Source organism: Ranitomeya imitator, chromosome 1 (genome assembly GCF_032444005.1).
Source record: "Ranitomeya imitator isolate aRanImi1 chromosome 1, aRanImi1.pri, whole genome shotgun sequence".
Lineage (NCBI taxonomy): Eukaryota > Metazoa > Chordata > Amphibia > Anura > Dendrobatidae > Ranitomeya > Ranitomeya imitator.
Window position 1 is genome coordinate 762,173,768 of NC_091282.1, and position 19,532 is coordinate 762,193,299.

The 19,532-nt window shown below is 44.9% G+C and overlaps 1 protein-coding gene across 1 annotated transcript in view; it reads left to right on the forward strand.

Annotated features, from left to right (window-relative positions):
* The window catches only part of SETD3 (SET domain containing 3, actin N3(tau)-histidine methyltransferase), a 57,542-nt gene that overhangs the window by 4,516 nt on the left and 33,494 nt on the right, over nucleotides 1-19,532 (forward strand). Inside the window, exons 4-5 of the mRNA XM_069735422.1 lie at nucleotides 4,371-4,463; nucleotides 4,633-4,784. Of these exons, the coding sequence (XP_069591523.1) occupies nucleotides 4,371-4,463; nucleotides 4,633-4,784 (245 nt within the window). The remainder of the gene's footprint in view (nucleotides 1-4,370; nucleotides 4,464-4,632; nucleotides 4,785-19,532) is intronic.

Genomic DNA, 19,532 nt, shown 5'->3' on the forward strand with positions numbered 1-19,532 from the left:
TCTGCGGTATGCAACAACAAATGATACTCAATTAGATTGGTACATAGGGGCGATATCAAGCAAGTAGACTGACCTTGTTATAGAATGATAAGGAGGAAGACACCGTACTCGGAGAAACCGCGGTAGGAGAAAGTTTTGTATACAGGCTACTTATCAGAGCCGCGGAGGGGAAAGAATACAAAAATGAGTGAAAAAATAATAAAGAGGAGGAGGAGAGGAAGAAAAGAATAATGGCGGACATACCCAATGGTAGTATATGAAATATTAAGCCAAGCTTGAAGGAGGGGGTGCAGTCCCAGTCTGTGCTGAAGAGATACACACAAGTGAGCAACGTGGGAAACATGGCCCAGAGACATGATGGTGTGCGTCCTAGACGGTGTATGTTACCTGCGGGTCCGGGGCATAGAGATCCCTGTGGTGATGTGCACCAGCGTAGGTGGTAAGCGGGAAGGTATAGTGTCCGGGCAGGAAATGCAGGAGAAGGACGCTTGCGCAGTAAGACATTGCGGGAATGAGGGTAGAGGCGCATGGGGATTGAGCATGTGCCATGGGTTGCTCGGGCCAGGGGATTGGAACGCAGGTATGGCGCTTGTGCGATCGCGGGGGAACGCGCATGCGCAGAGCACGCCAGGGGTGAGGACACATGAAGAGAAGCAAGCATAGACAAGGCGGGTATTATGTGCAAGGAGAAGAGAGGGAAGATAAAGATGAGAGAGTATGTAGGTGGATGAAAAATGAGAATAAAAATTAAATGAAAATAAAAATGAAAAATAATAAAGATTAAAGAATAATAATGAAATCATGAGTAAACGGAAAAAAGGAAAAATAACCAGAATGCCAAAATGATTTGTACAAGAAAATAAAATGATGTAAAAAAATTTTTGGGTCAAATAATAAGAAGAATGGGAGGCAAAGTGAAAACAATGTAAAAATGAAAATAAAGGGAAAAAAGGGAATGAAAAACATATACGGTATATGAAAAAATAGAAGACACTAAAAAATAAAATAAAAAACAATGAAAAAATAATGAAAAAATACATACAATCAATGAAAGAAAAGTGAAAAAAATTAAGGGGGAATTTGAATTAAATAGAGTAATAATGAAAGCTCAAAATAAAGCAAGGATTAAGAAAAAAATAATAAAAATAAAAAAATTAAAATAATAAAAATAACGAAAAAATGAAAAGTGAAAAATTTTTATGTAAAAAAACAGTTTCTGGGTACTTACCCCGGTATAACAGATAGCGGAGGTCAGATAGCCTGAAAGTATTGAAAAAAATGTTAGAATACTTAGAGCCAACAGGTCAGCCTGCTTGAACACCTAACCGCCCAAAAGAGTAATAGATGAAATATATGGCATAACCAGAAAAATATACATTCAGAAAAATGACTTAGACTGTATAACAAAATAAAATAAAGCAGGAAGCCAAGGGGCCACGGATCACTATCAGAAAATGAGGTCAAGTTCCCAGTTGAGGCCTTTAGGTGTGAGGGTTTGCAGAGTGTATATCCAGTGGGATTCTTGTTCACGTAATAATTTACTGTGATTCCCACCCCTGCGTGCTCTGTCCACCTGTTCAAGTACTTGGAACCGTCGTTGGGAGAAGGAATGATTGGCAGATGCGAAGAGATGTGGAAGGGGAAGCCACGTTTTTTTACACCGTATTGTGGATTTGTGGGAATCAATCCTATCGCAGATGTGTTGCGTCGTCTCACCAACGTAAAGCAGGACACAGGGGCATTTTATTGCGTACACCACATTATTAGTATCACATGTGAGAAACCCTTAATCTCATATTGTTTGCCAGAATGGGGACGGGTAATTGAACTGGATTTAATGACGTTTGAGCAGCATGCACAACCTAGGCAGGGAAAAGTGCCCCTCCTTTCCGTGCCAAGGAAGGTTGGTCTGGGTACTCTAGGTGAGCTGCCTATGTCAGCCTTAACGACTACATCCCTAATGTTGTTGGGTCTTCGTGTACACATTAACTGGTGGTATTGAGAGCCTCGATGTGGGGGTATGAACGTTTCAGCATGGGCCAGTGTTTCCGACTTACGCTATATACCTTGGGCATAACAGGGTGATGAGTATGAATAAAAGGAACCCGTTCAGGTTTGGGTTGGGTCAGATGGACTTAGGACCAGCTTTTTCTCTCTGTCCAGTAAGCTCTTGGGGTACTGCCTAGCCGTAAATTTACGGGACATCTCGTCTAGTCGTTCAGGTAATGTGTCTGGCTTCGAGACTATGCGAGCCACGCGCTTAAATTTTGAACAGGGTAGGCTGTGTTTAGTAGAGACCAGGTGACAACTTTGATAATGGAGTAGGCTATTTGAGTCAGTCGGTTTGGAAAATACATCAGTTGTAAGAGCCATCAGATTCCTTAGTGACCAATGTATCAAGAAATGAAATCTGTGTTGGATCATGGTTTAGTGTAAACTGGAGTTCTGGCCGAATGGAGTTTAGATATTCACTGAAAGTAAAGTATCCTGTGGGCTAATCCATAAGGAAAAAATATCATCTATGTAACACAGCCAACATAGACTATGGGTTTGGAAGAGATTGTTGTTGTAGACATGCGCATGTTCATAGGCATCCATATAAATATTAGCATATGCCGGAGGTACATTGGCACCCATAGCGGTGCCCTGGGTCTGTATATAATATTGATCACCGAACAGAAAAAAGTTATTACGTAAAACTAGAGATAAGAGATCAAGGCACAGATGTCGGGAGTTATTACAAACTTAATGTAATGTATGTATCAGCAGAATAGTGAGCGCAGCTCTAGGGCATAATACAGGATGTAACTCGTGATCAGTAATGTAATGTATGTACACAGTGACTGCAGCAGCAGAATAGTGAGTGCAGCTCTGGGGTATAATACAGGATGTAACTCCGGATCAGTAATGTAATGTATGTACACAGTGACTGCACCAACAGAATAGTGAGCGCAGCTCTGGAGTATATTACAGGATGTAACTCAGGATCAGTAATCTAATGTATGTACACAGTGACTGCCCCAGCAGAATAGTGAGTGCAGCTCTGGGGTATAATACAGGAGGTAACTCGGGATCAGTAATGTATGTACACAGTGACTGCCCCAGCAGAATAGTGAGTGCAGCTCTGGGGTATAATACAGGAGGTAACTCGGGATCAGTAATGTATGTACACAGTGACTGCCCCAGCAGAATAGTGAGTGCAGCTCTGGGGTATAATACAGGATGTAACTCAGGATCAGTAATGTATGTACACAGTGACTGCACCAGCAGAATAGTGAGTGCAGCTCTGGAGTATAATACAGGATGGAACTCAGGATCAGTACAGGATCAGTAATGTAATGTATGTACACAGTGACTGCCCCAGCAGAATAGTTAGTACAGCTCTGGAGTATAATACAGGATGGAACTCAGGATCAGTACAGGATCAGTAATGTAATGTATGTACACAGTGACTGCACCAGCAGAATAGTGAGCGCAGCTCTGGAGGATAATACAGGATGGAACTCAGGATCAGTAATGTAATGTATGTACACAGTGACTGCACCAGCAGAATAGTGAGTGCAGCTCTGGAGTATAATACAGGATGTAACTCAGGATCAGTAATGTATGTACACAGTGACTGCACCAGAAGAATAGTGAGTGCAGCTCTGGAGTATAATACAGGATGTAACTCAGGATCAGTAATGTATGTACACAGTGACTGCACCAGCAGAATAGTGAGTGCAGCTCTGGGGTATAATACAGGAGGTAACTCAGGATCAGTAATGTAATGTATGTACACAGTGACTGCACCAGTAGAATAGTGAGTGCAGCTCTGGAGTATAATACAGGATGTAACTCAGGATCAGTAATGTAATGTATGTACACAGTGACTGCACCAGCAGAATAGTGAGTGCAGCTCTGGAGTATAATACAGGATGTAACTCAGGATCAGTAATGTAATGTATGTACACAGTGACTTCAGCAGCAGAATAGTGAGTGCAGCTCTGGGGTATAATACAGGATGTAACTCCGGATCAGTAATGTATGTACACAGTGACTGCAGCAGAATAATAGCTGGTACTAGAGATGAGTGAATCTTTCTGCAGGACCCTGCTCCTGTGGCCAGGTCCGTATTCTGTGGCCACTGCAAACTGACACATGATGTTGCTGCAAGCCTGCTAATCTAAAGAATAGCTGCAGATGACTGCATTTGTGAGATGATTTGCAGGGTTCCCATGCAGCGACCACAGAATTCTGACCTGGCCACGGGATAGGGGGCCTGCGAATCTGTTTGCTCCTCTATAGAGTACAGCTGTGGTGTGTAATTTTGTTAAGACGCATAAAGGTTTCAGTTCTTGATGCTTATCGTGGTCATTGTGTTCTGGCAGAGTGCAGTAACCCCAGCTCCGCACCAGGGAGAGAGTGGGAAGAATATGTGCAGATCCGGGGACTGGTCGAGAGGATTCGCAAGAAGCAGAAAGGTCAGCAGATGCGCTGTACAGCCACCCTAAGTGTTCACATGTCTCATCCAGGGGGCTTTTGAGCGTCTCGCTCTGTAATATTTTCTGATGTAGCAGCATATAATGTACCTACAGCAGCATGTGATGAGATCCAGAGCTGATTCCCCCTCATGGCCTCTTCTAATCACAGCAGGTTTATCTGTCGTCTTTGATGGCAAAAGGGAAGATTATTTTCCTGAACTGATCCAATGGGCAAAAGAAAATGGCGCCTCAACCGAGGGCTTTGTACTGACCGAATTCCCCAATGAGGGTTTTGGATTGAAAGCGACACAAGACATAAAGGTAAGTGTAGCCCAGTAATTACCCCGTACAGAGATCCCCCATGTCCTGAGACATATGGCGGTAATAGAGCGGTAGGTGTCGCCGGGTCTGGACTCCAACTTTATTATGATGGCTATATGTGGTAGTGGATCCCACCTATAGTAAGCGTGATCAGCAATGTCTGACATCAGTGGAGACAAGGATTGTGCATGTTAGATCTCAATATGCCTGATCTTATCTGTGGATAAGGAGGCTGCAATCATTCTCCTCCTAGCTGGACATATTCAGAAATTACTTTCTCTTGACATCTGGCCTACTGGGAATCAAACCCATAACCTCTATCTTTGCAGGTAGTAGCTAAAGCTTTGAGCCACAGCCTACATTGACCCGGTCAGTTCAGTCTGTGGCTCATAGCTCTAGCTCGTGCCTGCCAAGATAGGGGTTGTGGGTTTGACTCCTGGAGAGACCAAATCTCAAGAAGAGAAGGTGACACATTCAGATATTACTAAAGTGACTCTTTTAAAGGGGTTGTCTGTTTCCAGCTTACAAATGACTAGATAGACTGTTGATGTCTCCACCTTGTGAAGACTTACAGAAAACGTTTGACCACTGTCATTGCCAATAAGGATATATAGCAAAATATTGAGATGAACTTTTGTTAGTGACCAAATACTTATTTTGCAAATTATGGTGGAAAATAAATCTTGCCAAATCAGACAAGGTGATTTTCTGGATTTGTTTTCTCAATTTTGACTCTCATAGTTGTGGTCTATTTATGATGTCAATTACAGGCCTCTCCTCTTTTTACGTGGGACAACTTGCAGAATTGGTGGCTGACTAAATACTTTTTTTCTCCACTGTATATAGATGTTAGTGACAAATTCAATTAGTACAGTGTGTGCAAATTACTGTACATGTATTTAATTAATAAAAGATTATTTTTCAGAAAAAAATGGCGTGAACTCCCGCGTAATTTTTGTAACCGGCAGGGGGGAAGCTGACGACTGGGGACAGATGTTTATAGCCTGGGAAGGGGGTAATACCCATGGAGCTTCCCAGGCTATTAATATCCGCTCATAACTGTATACTTATCCTTTACTGACTATTAAAATTGGGGACCCCCCAAAAAAATTACATTTGGTCCCACTATAATTAATGAGCAAAGGCTATGTAGACAGCTGCTGGCTGACATTAATAGCCTAGGAAGGGGCCATGGACACTGCCCCCCAGGCTAAAAACATCCGCTCTCAGCCACCCCAGAAAAGTCCCATCTCTAAGATGCGCCAATTCTGGCACTTAGCCTCGCTATTCCCACTTGCCCTGTAGCGGTGGCAAGTGGGGTAACAGTTGGGGGGTTAATATCACCATCAGGTGACATCAAGCCCTGAGGTTAGTAATGAAGATGCGTCAATAAGACGCCCCCCATTACTAACCCCATAGTCACATTTTAAGAAAACAGACACCCAGAAAGAAGTCCTTTTAACCCCTTTTTGCTATCCGACATACTATTCCGTCCATGTGAAATGGGACTTAATTCCCATGGACGGAATAGTACGTCATGTGCGATCAGCCGCGCTCACGGCCGGGTGTCAACTGATTCTCACAGCTGATACTCGGCACTAAGTGCCAGGAGCTGTCACAGACCGCTCCCGGCACTTTAACCCCCGGAATACTGCAATCAAACAAGATTGCAGCATTCCGGTGGCAAAGAGAAGCATCACGCAGGGAGGGGGTTACCTGCGTGCTACCCTCAGAACAAAGCGAGGTTCTGAGGTTCTCCCTGCTGAGAGCAGGACCTGAGAAGCCTCCTTCACTGCCTGTCAGATCGCTGATCTGACACAGTGCTGTGCAAAGTGTCAGATCAGCAATCTGACTTTATACAGTGATGTACCACCCTGGGACGATATAAAAAAATAAAAAAAAATATACTGTGTAAAAATATTTTTTTTAAAGTTCCTAAATAAAGAAAAAAAATATATGTATTGTTCCAATAAATACGTTTCCAGTTCACCACCTGACAGCACCATTGGAGGACGTCCTTCTTACCCTCAGTGGGACAGGAAAAACAAGTGGTTAAAAGGACCCTCCCCTTACCACCCACCAGTGTTTTTCCTGTCCCACTGTGGATAGGAACAGCAAGCCAGGTCCTCCGACCGTGCTATGCAGATGGTGGTGATCAGCGGGCCCAGCCTTTCCCTTCCCCACCGCAAGATATTTGCGGCTGATACCTGCGATGGGGGGTCCCTCCGCCTCCCCAGTGTAGTGCTGCTCCTGGGGTCGGGTCGGCTTCCACCACGTTGGGGGCTCTCGGTCCCGGCGCCAGCTGCTGAGGGTCTAACGGCCGCTTCCTGGATCATGGCGGCCGCATCTCCCAACCAGGCCGCGGCGGCCACGTCACTTCCGGTCGACGGGGCACTCAGCGTCTGCCGGCGGGCAGATTCCAGTGGCGGCGCCGGCCTCAGGGGAGGCTTTTCAGCAGCGTCGCACCGCGTGGACGCGGTGAGGAGGGCAGGATCAACCAGGTAACGAAACTAATTAAAGGGGATAATGGGACTGCATATCCCGCCGGCCATCCTGATAGGGAGCACCTGGTTAGTATACCTTCCTAATGGAGGATACAGGCAGACCTGAGGGCCCAGAGCAGACACAGGGGCATGTGAATAGCTACTCTAAGCCATACTACAATGCCACTCCTGATTCCCTATGTACTCAGAGGTAATACTGAGATCTCTGTGTGTTATAGGGAGAGCCTCCCACCCCTGCACCTGAAAAGAAAAAGCCTCGGAAAAGTAAATGTCCCATTTGTGCCGCTAGGTTACCAGAGAACTGGCGGAAGCCGCTTTGCAAGTCATGCACGTCAAAAATCGTAAGCAAGGAGCAGACTTCATTATTGACCAACATGAGAGCAATGATACGTCAGGAGGTTCAGGCTTCCATCTCCAGTCTGAATCTTCCCCAGACCAGCCAGACAGAACCGCAGACATTGTGGAAGAGACCGAGGGAGTCCAGCTCATCTTCTGATGAAGAAGATTCCGGAGAGTGAGATCAAGAAGAAAGAGAAGACTCAATAGGAAGAGGGAAGAAATATATTTTCTCTGCTACAGATACGGATGAGCTCCTGCAGGCAGTTGGTAACACCATGCAGTTACAGGACACCCCAGAGGAAACCTCTATCCAGGATGAGATGTTTGGCGGCCTACATGCCCATGTTACTAGAGTTTTTCCAGTGAATAATCACATCTGCTCCATGATATTGGAAGAGTGGCAGGAAGCGGAGAAGAGACTAGTGGTGCCTAGAGACTTTAGACTCAGTTTGCCCTTTAATCCAGAGGATATAAAAGTATGGGATGAAGTTCCCAAGATAGATGTGCCATTGGCTAAAGTGGTGAAAAAGACAGCGATTCCATTTGAGGACTCTTCTGCGTTGAAACTAAAACCAATGGATCGCAAGGCGGATGGGCTGCTTAGGAGAACTTGGGAATCCTCAGCAGCAATAATAAATATAGCAGCAACCTCTGTTGCCCAGTCCATGCATCTATAGATGGACGATTTGGAGGAACATCTTAAGGCCAAAACCTCTAGAGATGTCACCCTCAAGTCCTTGCCGTTATTAAAGCTCGCAACAGGATTCATGGCGGACGCTTAAGCGGAGTCTGTGCGATTTGCCGCCAGAAGTGAGTCATTGTCCAATGCAGCCAGTAGAGCTATCTGGCTATAAACTTGGTCAGGGGATATTCAATCAAAGAATAAACTTTGTGGGATCCCGTTCTCAGGGGGTAAAGTGTTTGGGCCAATTCTAGATGACATTTTAGAAAAAGCCTCAGACAAAAAGAACGGGTTCCCTGAGGAAAATACAAAAAAATACCAGCCCTTTCTTAGGTCCCGACCCAGTCAGAAGACAGACTACAGGGGTAAGGGGAAAACTGGGAGATGGTCCTATCCCAAAGGGGGGAAAAGGTAGAGACTCCATTTTTCCCCGGTCCGGGTTCAGGAAAGGCTAACAAATGACATCAGAGTGGGAGGTCGGTTACTAAAATTTTTAGGGGGTTGGCAGAAAATATCCCAAAATCCATGAATTCTTCAAGTAATTGGTCAGGGTTACAAGCTAGAGTTCACCAGCCTTCCTCCAGAAAGGTTCACAGTAACCAGATCCTATCCCCTCTTAAACTCACCTATGTGGCCAGACATCCAGGAGTTATTAAAAGTAGAGGCAATTGTCCCAGTACCCATCCCGGAGAGAGGCAAGGGTCATTATTCAAACCCCTTCTCAATAAAAAAAAAAACCATTGGGAGACTCCCGGACGATTATAAATCTCAAACCCCTGAACAGGTGGATAAGATGCAGAAAATTCCAGATGGAGTCAATAAAATCCACAATACCTCTGATAGACAGGGACATGGTGATGTGGACCTTAGATCTAAAGAGTGTATACTACCATGTCCCAATCCATGCTTCCAACCAAAAATTCCTGAGATTCACTCTGATGAACAAGGGAGTAATTTATCATTTTCAGATGTCTTCCCTTTGGCCCAGCCCCTGCCCCCAGGATATTTACCAAGCTGATGTCAGAAGTAGTGACCTACTTAAAGGGAGGGTGCCGTGATTTTAGTTTTTGTATTAATAATTATTGATTATATAATCAATTATTTTTAATACAAAAGTAAATGTACTACTTTCATACTTTTTTATTTATTCATTTTTACTTTTACCACTGGAGGCCGCCATTTTCATTAGTGGGGGGGTGTGTGTCTGGGAACGACACTTGCACACCTCACTTACGGCAGCCATGGGCATAGGAGCCAACGGTCGGACCCGACCGCATCTCTTTCATTGAGGCTGCTTCTCCTGCATCTCAGCTGTGACTTGGGCATGCCCACTGGGCTGCTACTTCACAGCTGTGAGAGGAGATCGCGGCCATTTTGTTTTTTATTTTCCTCTGTCATCGCACACACAGCTCAGTGTGTGCGTTGACAGGAGCTGCCAGGGAGAAGCTGCTGCTGGGAAGCGAGGGTCGGGGTGAGTATCTGCAGCCAGGAGCTGTGATTGCAGCCTGTACTTAGTATTACAGTACAGGCTGCAATCACTGCTCACTGCCGACCTGTTCACAGCAGGGAGATCGTCACACTGCTCTGCCCTGAACATGATTCAGCACTTCCTGGGAGAGGACTGAAGGTAAGTACAGAGTTTTTATTTTCTTATGCATCTACCACTGCTACCAGACCCTATAGACCACTGCTACCAGCCCCTATAGACCACTGCTACCAGCCCCTATATACCACTGCTACCAGCCCCTATATACCACTGCTACCAGCCCCTATATACCACTGCTACCTGCCCCTATATACCACTGCTACCTGCCCCTATATACCACTGCTACCTGCCCCTATATACCACTGCTACCTGCCCCTATATACCACTGCTACCTGCCCCTATATACCACTGCTACCAGCCCCTATATACCACTGCTACCTGCCCCTATATACCACTGCTCCCTGCCCCTATATACCACTGCTCCCTGCCCCTATATACCGCTGCTCCCTGCCCCTATATACCGCTGCTACCTGCCCCTATATACCGCTGCTACCTGCCCCTATATACCGCTGCTACCTGCCCCTATATACCGCTGCTACCTGCCCCTATATACCGCTGCTACCTGCCCCTATATACCATCTACCACTGCTGCCTGCCTCTATATATCATCTACCACTGCTGCCTGCCTCTATATACCATCTACCACTGCTGCCTGCCTCTATATACCATCTACCAGTGCTACCTCTGTCCTGTGTAGCTAATCTAGTCCTGTGTAGCTAATCCTGTCCTGTGTACAGTATCACACAAGATAGGATTAGATACACGGCGCAGCACAGTATCACACAGGACAGGATTAGATACACAGCTCAGCAGTCAGTATCTAATCCTCTCCTATGCACTCCTCTCCCCCTTGCGTGTCTTTCCCCATTGTGGTGTATTATTTTTGTTGTGTGAGATGAGGGAGTCGAGGATTATGCGTTTGGTATGGTTTAAAAAAAGATTAATAAAGGACTTTATTCTGGCCGAGTATTTACAATACATGTGAGATCTATGTGGCGGTATTATGTGAGAAGCATATGGTAGTATGTGAGAACACTGGCGGTATTATGTGTGATCTATATGGTGGTATTATGTGAGAACACTATGGCAGTCTTATCTTCAGAAAGCGGACCCATTCTATGGTGGTTCTGGCTGAGCACCTGTACGCGGGTCTGGGGTAATAGAGGGGATAGCATGACCTCCAGTTAGGTGTAGTCAGGGGAAGGCTGGTGAGGTAGCTGAAGAGAGGGGTCTCATTTTTATTGTTACTATATGGCTACATTTCCTTCCTAGCGTCACCCCAGACTGCGCCTGTCGCCTCGCCTTCACACATTGCCAGGACAGGATGGGGAAGACAGGATCTGAGGAAGGGAATGGGGTCTTTGCATGCAAAGTCTGGATCAGACCAGGCCATCAATCCGCAGAAATGTTTCCTGGATTTCTGTGAAGCAGACGGTCCATCCATGTGTATAAAAGACAGCGCTCTATGTACAATCCCTGGCTGCTCCGCACACCGAACAGGGGGCTCCCATAGACCAGCACACTGCTCTCCTGAAATACTCTGCTGCTGTCACCCTGCTCCCTCCACCACATATCTCCCAGAATCCTTGCTGCCTGCCATCCTCGGTGACTGTCTACTTGTCAGTATAAGGCTGCCTTCACACTATCAGTATTTGGTCAGTATTTTACCTCAGTATTTGTAAGCCAAAACCAGGAGTGAGTGATATATACAGAAATGGTGCATATGTTTCTATTGTACTTTTCCTCTAATTGTTCCACTCCTGGTTTTGGCTTACAAATACTGATGTAAAATACTGACCTTACTCTGCAGTCACCAACAAAATGGCTGCTCTCTGGGTTCCTGAATATCCTCCTCTCTAATCCCTTAGCAAACACCCAGAAGGGGAGGAGAGGAGACATCACACACGTCAGCAGACTCCGCCCATAATTACTGCAGTGCAGTAATGTGAGCTATTTGTACACTAGGTTTTTCTGAAATATCAGCAGCTGCTCCCCCTAGTGTTTAAAAGTGGAAATTCCAAAACTTTTCAAATTATTTTTCATATTTTACTAAATTATAAACAAATGATAATATTTTTTAAGAAAATGTAATCATTAATTCTTTACATTTTTACAATTTCTGAAAAAAAAAATTTTTTTGATGGCACCTTCCCTTTAACCCCTATCTGACCTCGGACGGGATAGTACGTCCGAGGTCAGATCCCCTGCTTTGATGCAGGGCTCCGCGGTGAGCCCGCATCAAAGCCGGGACATGTCAGCTGTTTTGAACAGGAAGTTTCAACCAGGAAGTAATACTTCCCTCGTTCTGCCAACATCATAGAAACTCAAAAGAGGGCGTCTATCATAATCTGAGAGACGGTTTTAAAATATCTAAGGGCGACTGAAGGTTGGAGACGAGACACGAACCTGTTCGTACAGTACGGGGGACCAAATAGAGGTCAGCAAAGTCTACCATTGCTAGGTGGATTAAGGGTCTGTGCACACGTAGAACCTCCTCTGCAGATTTTTCCGCAGCGGATTTGATAAATCCGCAGTGCAAAACCGCTGCGGTTTTTCCTGCGGATTTATCGCGGTTTCTACTGCAGATTCCGCTGCGGCTTTACACCTGCAGTTTTCTATTGGAGCAGGTGTAAAACCGCAGCGGAATCCGCACAAAGAATTGACATGCTGTGGAAAATAAAACACTGCGTTTCCGTGCGTTTTTTCCGCAGCATGTGCACTGCGGATTTAGTTTCCCATAGGTTTACATTGTACTGTAAACTCATGGGAAACGCTGCGGATCCGCAGCAAAATCCACAGCGTGTGCACATACCCTAAAACTACTGTAGACCTTGCATATAGAACCCAAGGGAAAGATTCCCCAGACATCTTTAGAGCTTATTCAACCCGAGCTATAGCTATGTCATGGGCAGAAATGGGGAGAGCTTCAGCAGAGCAGATCTGTAGGGCAGCAACTTGGACCAGTCTTTCTACCTTTGCTAGACACTATAAGCTAGATGTCTCATCAAAGCAGTTAGCCTTTGGTAGAAAGGTATTGTATGCAGTAGTCCCACCCTATGTAGTCCCAGTCCCATTCTCCAATGGTGCTGTCAGGTGGTGAACTGGAAAACAGTAATTAGACCTACCGGTAATTGTATTTCCAGGAATCCATCCTGCTAGTTCCCTCCCACTGCAAAATTGTATTATATACTAATGTGATGTAACATTGGTGTAGAATTTGTTAATAAACTTTTTTTTTTTTTTTGCATCCATCCAGATGTGGTATGTGGTACTCTGGAAAATCACTGGTGGGTGGTAAGGGCTTTTTAACCGCTTGTTGTTCCTGTCCCACTGAGGGTAAGAAAGACGTCCTCCAATGGTGCTGTCAGGATGGATTCCTGGAAATACAATTACCGGTGGGTCTAATTACCGTTTTCTTTATGTAAATAAAAAAAACAATAAAATTACACATATTTAGTATCACCGCGTCTGTAATGACTCGACCTATAAAACTGTCCCACTAGTTAACCCCTTCAGTGAGCACCGTAAAAAAAATGCAAAAAAACAATGCTTTATCATCATACCGCCGAACAAAACGTGGAATAACATGCAATCAAAAAGATGGACATAAATAAACATGTTACCGCTGAAAACGACAACTTGCTAAGCAAAAAAGGAGCCGCCATGCAGCGTCATCAGCAAAAAATAAAAAAAGGGATGCAAAAACAATAATTTTTTTATATAAAATAGTTTTTATTGTATAAAAGCGCCAAAACATAAAAAAACGATATAAATGAGGTATCGCTGTAATCGTACTGATCCGAAAAACAAAACTGCCTTATCAAGTTTTCCAAACGCGGAACGGTATAAATGCCCCACCCAAAAGAAATTCATGAATTGCTATTTTTTGTTCATTCTGCCTCCCAAAAATCGTAATAAAAAGCGATCAAAAAATGTCACATGCCCGAAAATGTAACCAATAAAAACGTCAACTCATCCCGCAAAAAACAAGACCTCACATGACTCTGTGGACCAAAATATTGAAAAATTATAGCTCTCAAAATGTGATGATGCAAAACTATTTTTTGCAATAAGAAGCGTCTTTTAGCATGTGACAACTGCCAAACATAAAAATCCGCTATAAACAGTAAATCAAACCCCCTTTTATCACCCCCTTAGTTAGGGAAAAATAATAAAATAAAAAAAAAATGTATTTATTTCCATTTTCTTGTTAGGATTTGGACTAGGGTTAGGGTTGGGGCTAAAGTTAGGATTGGAATTCCTTTTACAGTTGGGGTTGGGGTTAAGGTTGGAGTTAGAATTGGGGGGTTTCCACTATTAAGGCACATTAGTGGCTCTGCAAACACGACATGGCGTCCGATCTCAATTCCAGCCAATTTTGCATTGAAAAGTCAAACGGTGCTCCTTCTCTTCCGAGCTCTGCCGTGCATACAAACAGTGGTTTACCCCCACATATGGGGTATCCGCGTACTCGGGACAAATTGGACTACAACTTTTGTGGTCCAATTTCTCTGGTTACCCTTGTGAAACTAAAAATTTGGGGGCTAAAAAATCATTTCTGTGGGAAAAATGTTTTATTTTTTTATTTTCACGGCTCTGCATTCTAAACTTTAGTAAAACACTTGGGGGTTCAAAGTTCTCACAACACATCTAGATAAGTTCCTTGGGGGGGTCTAGTTTCCAAAATGATGTCACTTGTTAGGGGTTTCTACTGTTTAGGCACCTCAGGGGCTCTGCAAACGCAACATGACGCCCGCAGCCCACTCCATCAAAGTCTGTAATCAAAAATGTCACTACTTCCCTTCCGAGCTCTGCCATGCGCCCAAACCGTAGTTTTCTCCCACATATGGGGTACCAGCATACTCAGGACAAATTGGACAACAACTTCTGGGGTCCAATTTCTCCTGTTACCCTTGTGAAAATAAAAAATTGGGGCTAAAATTCATTTTTGTGTGGGGGGGGAAAAAGATTTTTTTTATTTTCACGGCTCTGCGTTCTAAACTTAAGTGAAACACTTGGGGGTTCAGAGTCCTCACCATACATCTAAATAAGTTCCTTAGGGGGTCTACTTTCCAAAATGGGGTCACATGTGGGGGGTGTCCACTGTTTAGGCACATCAGTGGCTCTGCAAACGCGACATGGCATCTGATCTCCATTCCGACCAATTTTGCATTGAAAAGTCCCCCACATATGGGGATATGGGGTATCGGCGTACTCGGGACAAATTGCACAACAACTTTTGGGTCCAATATATATGTATGTGTGTATATCACACAGTACAGCCCAGAAGTTTGGACACACCTTCTCATTTAAAGATTTTTCTGTATTTTCATGACTATGAAAATTGTACATTCACACTGAAGGCATCAAAACTATGAATTAACACATGTGGAATTATATACTTAACAAAAAAGTGTGAAACAACTGAAATTATGTCTTATATTCTAGGTTCTTCAAAGTAGCCACCTTTTGCTTTGACTGCTTTGCACTCTTGGCATTCTCTTTTGATGAGCTTCAAGAGGTAGTCACCGGGAATGGTTTTCAGTTCACTGGTGTGCCCTGTCAGGTTTAATAAGTGGGATTTCTTGCCTTATAAATGGTGTTGGGACCATCAGTTGTGTTGTGCAGAAGTCTGGTGGATACACAGCTGATAGTCCTACTGAATAGACTGTTAGCTGCTTATTTTTCTTGCCATAATACAAATTCTAAGTAAAGAAAAACGAGTGGCCATCATTACTTTAAGAATGAAGGTCAGTCAGTCTGAAAAATTGGGAAAACTTTGAAAGTGTCCTCAAGTGCAGTGGCAAAAACCATCAAGCGCTACAAAGAAACTGGCTCACATGAGGACCGCCCCAGGAAAGGAAGACCAAGAGTCACCTCTGCTTCTGAGGATAAGTTTATCCGAGTCACCAGCCTCAGAAATCGCAGGTTACCAGCAGCTCAGATTAGAGACCAGGTCAATGCCACACAGAGTTCTAGCAGCAGACACATCTCTACAACAACTGTTAAGAGGAGACTTTGTGCACCAGGCCTTAATGGTAAAATAGCTGCTAGGAAACCACTGTAAGGACAGGCAACAAGCAGAAGAGACTTGTTTGGGCTAAAGAACAGAAGGAATGGACATTAGACCAGTGGAAATCTGTGCTTTGGTCTGATGAGTCCAAATTTGAGATCTTTGGTTCCAACCACCGTTTCTTTGTGCGACACAGAACAGGTGAACGGATGGACTCTACATGCCTGGTTCCCACCGTGAAGCATGGATGAGGTGTGATGGTGTGGGGGTGCTTTGCTGGTGACACTGTTGGGGATTTATTCAATATTGAAGCAGCATGGCTACCACAGCATCGTGCAGTGGCATGCTATTCCATCCGGTTTGCGTTTAGTTGGACCATCATTTATTTTTCAACAGGACAGTGACCCCAAACACACCTCCAGGCTGTGTAAGGGCTATTTGACCAAGAAGGAGAGTGATGGGGTGCTACGCCAGATGACCTGGCCTCCACAGTCACCAGACCTGGACCCAATTGAGATGGTTTGTGGTGAGCTGGACCGCAGAGTGAAGGCAAAAGGGCCAACAAGTGCTAAGCATCTCTGGGAACTAATTCAAGATTGTTGGGAGTCCATTCCCGGTGACTACCTCTTGCAGCTCATCAAGAGAATGCAAAGAGTGTGCAAAGCAGTCATCAAAGCAAAAGGTGGCTACTTTGAAGAACCTGGAATATAAGACATAATTTCAGTTGTTTCACACTTTTTTGTTAAGTATATAATTCACACTAAAGGCATCAAAACTATGAATTAACATATGTGGAATGTACAATTTTCATAGTCATGAAAATACAGAAAAATCTTTAAATGAGAAGGTGTCCAAACTTTTGGTCTGTACTGTGTGTGTATGTATAATAAATATATATATATATATATATATAATAATAATAATAATAATAATAATAATAATAATAATTTTATTTATATAGCGCCAACATATTCCGCAGCGCTTTACAAATTATAGAGGGGACTTGTACAGACAATAGACATTACAGCATAACAGATATTTCTACTCTATAATTGTCTAAGGGTCACTTCCGTCTTTGTCTGACCTTTTGTCTGTCACGGATATTCTTTGGTCACGGCCTCTGTCTGTCATGGAATCCAAGTCGCTGCCTGTCATGGCTGCCGCGACCAGTCAGCAACAGCCACAGTCCGATTAGTCCCTCCCTACTCCCCTGCAGTCAGTGCCCGGCTCCCGCTCCATACTCCCCTCCGGTCACCGCTCACTCTGGGTTAATGCCAGCGGTAACGGACCGCGTTATGCCGCGGGTAACTCACTGCGTTACCACTGCTATTAACCCTATGTGACTAAGTTTTTACGATTGATGCTGCCGATACAATAGTAAAAGGATCTAATGTTAAAAAATGTTAATATAAAAAATTTAAAAAAATCATCATATACTCACATTCCGGCACCTTTCCCGCTCCTTGCGACGCTCCGGTAACCGCTCCTTGCAAGCGGCAGGTTCCGGTGGCAAGGATGGTATGCGACAAGGACCTGCCATGACGTCCCGGTCATGTGACCGCGACATCACAGGTCCTGCGCGCCTGCAGGAGAAGGACCTGCCATGACATCACGGTCATGTGACCGTGACGTCATCACGGGTCCTGCGCTACCAACCCTGGGACCGGAAGCAGCCGAGTGCACCGCACACAGGCGACATGACTACAAGGGCTCCCTCGGAAGGTGAGTATATGTTTATTTTTTAATCTGTAACATACGTGGCTGGGCAATATACTTAGTGGCTCTGTGCTGTATACTACATCGCTGTGCAATATACTACGTGGCTCTATGCTGTATACTACGTGACTGGGCAATATACTACGTGGCTGGGCAATATACTTCGTGGCTCTGTGCTGTATGCTACATCGCTGTGCAATATACTACGTGGCTCTGTGCTGTATACTACGTGACTGGGCAATATACTACGTGGCTCGGCAATCTACTACGTGACTGGGAAATATACTACGTGACTGGCCAATATACTACGTGGCTGGGCAATATACTACGTGGCTCTGCCGTATACTGCGTGGCTGGGCAATTTGCTACGTGGCTGGGCAATGTACTACGTGGCTGCGCAATATACTACGTGGGCTGTGCAATATACTACGTGGACATGCATATTCTAGAATACCCGATGCGTTAGAATCGGGCCACCATCTAGATGGATATCTATCTACCTAGATCAGGGGTCCCCAACTCCAGGCCTCGAGGGCCGTCAACAGTGCAGGTTTTCAGGATTTCTTTAGTATTGCATCGGTGGTAATGTGATCATCTGCACAGGTGATGATTCCAACCCCTGTGCAATAATAAGGAAATCCTGAAAACCTGCACTGTTGGCGGCCCTCGATGCCTGGAGTTGGGGACCACTGACCTAGATGGTGGCCCGATTCGAACGCGTCGGGTATTCTAGAATATGTATTTAGTTTATTTATGAAGATGTAAGAATAATGCAATGAATACACAGGATTCGGCCGGGCACGACCAATCAGCGAATCTGGTTTCAAATCCCGTGCCAATTCGCGGCCGGACTGCGCCTGTCAGTGAAGCCAGGGCCAGCTCCAGGTTTTTGAGGACCCCGGGCGAAAGAGTCTCAGTGGGCCCCCCCTTTAACACATACCACGATTCATGATGCACAGATACAGCAGAGAAATATAGCACAGCCACATAGCATATAACACAGCCCACGCAGCATATAATACAGCCACGTAGTATATTGCACAGCCCACGTAGCATATAGCACAGCCACGTAGCATATAGCACAGCCACGTAGCATATAGCACAGCCACGTAGCATATAGCACAGCCACGTAGCATATAGCACAGCCACGTAGCATATAGCACAGCCACGTAGCATATAGCACAGCCACGTAGCATATAGCACAGCCACGTAGCATATAGCACAGCCACGTAGCATATAGCACAGCCACGTAGCATATAGCACAGCCACGTAGCATATAGCACAGCCACGTAGCATATAGCACAGCCACGTAGCATATAGCACAGCCACGTAGCATATAGCACAGCCACGTAGCATATAGCACAGCCACGTAGCATATAAAACATCCACGTAGTATATTGCACATCCCACGTAGTATATAACAACCCACGTAGTATATAACACAACCCACCTAGTATATAGCAATGTGGGCGCCATATCCCTGTTAAAAAATAATTAAAATTAGTTATATGCTTTGTACAAAAAGAAAAAAAAAAAGGGCATGAACCGCACATCCCAAAATCATACGTTGATCTAAAGCCGCTAGGCAAAAATTTATATACTGAACATGGTTTTCAGTTTAACATTCTGATCAGACTGTATGAAGCCCACTGCCACTTCACGGCAACCTAACGGAGTGGAGCCGTGCGGCGACCACCGCCACAGCGGCTATGCACCAGCAGGGCGGACGGCCTGTTGCTCCACAGCACCCATGCTGCGAGACTGAGCCCCCATGACTCCAGACCGCGCCGCCCCACCAGCACAAAGCCACAGCAGCAATGGCCGCCACACAGCACCAGCACCAAAATGAAAGGAGCATTGAAATTCACCTTCCTCCAGCTCTTCAGTGAGAGCCAAAATGGGCTAGACCCCTTACTTTGCAGTCTCCTGCTAATTAAAATCACCTGTG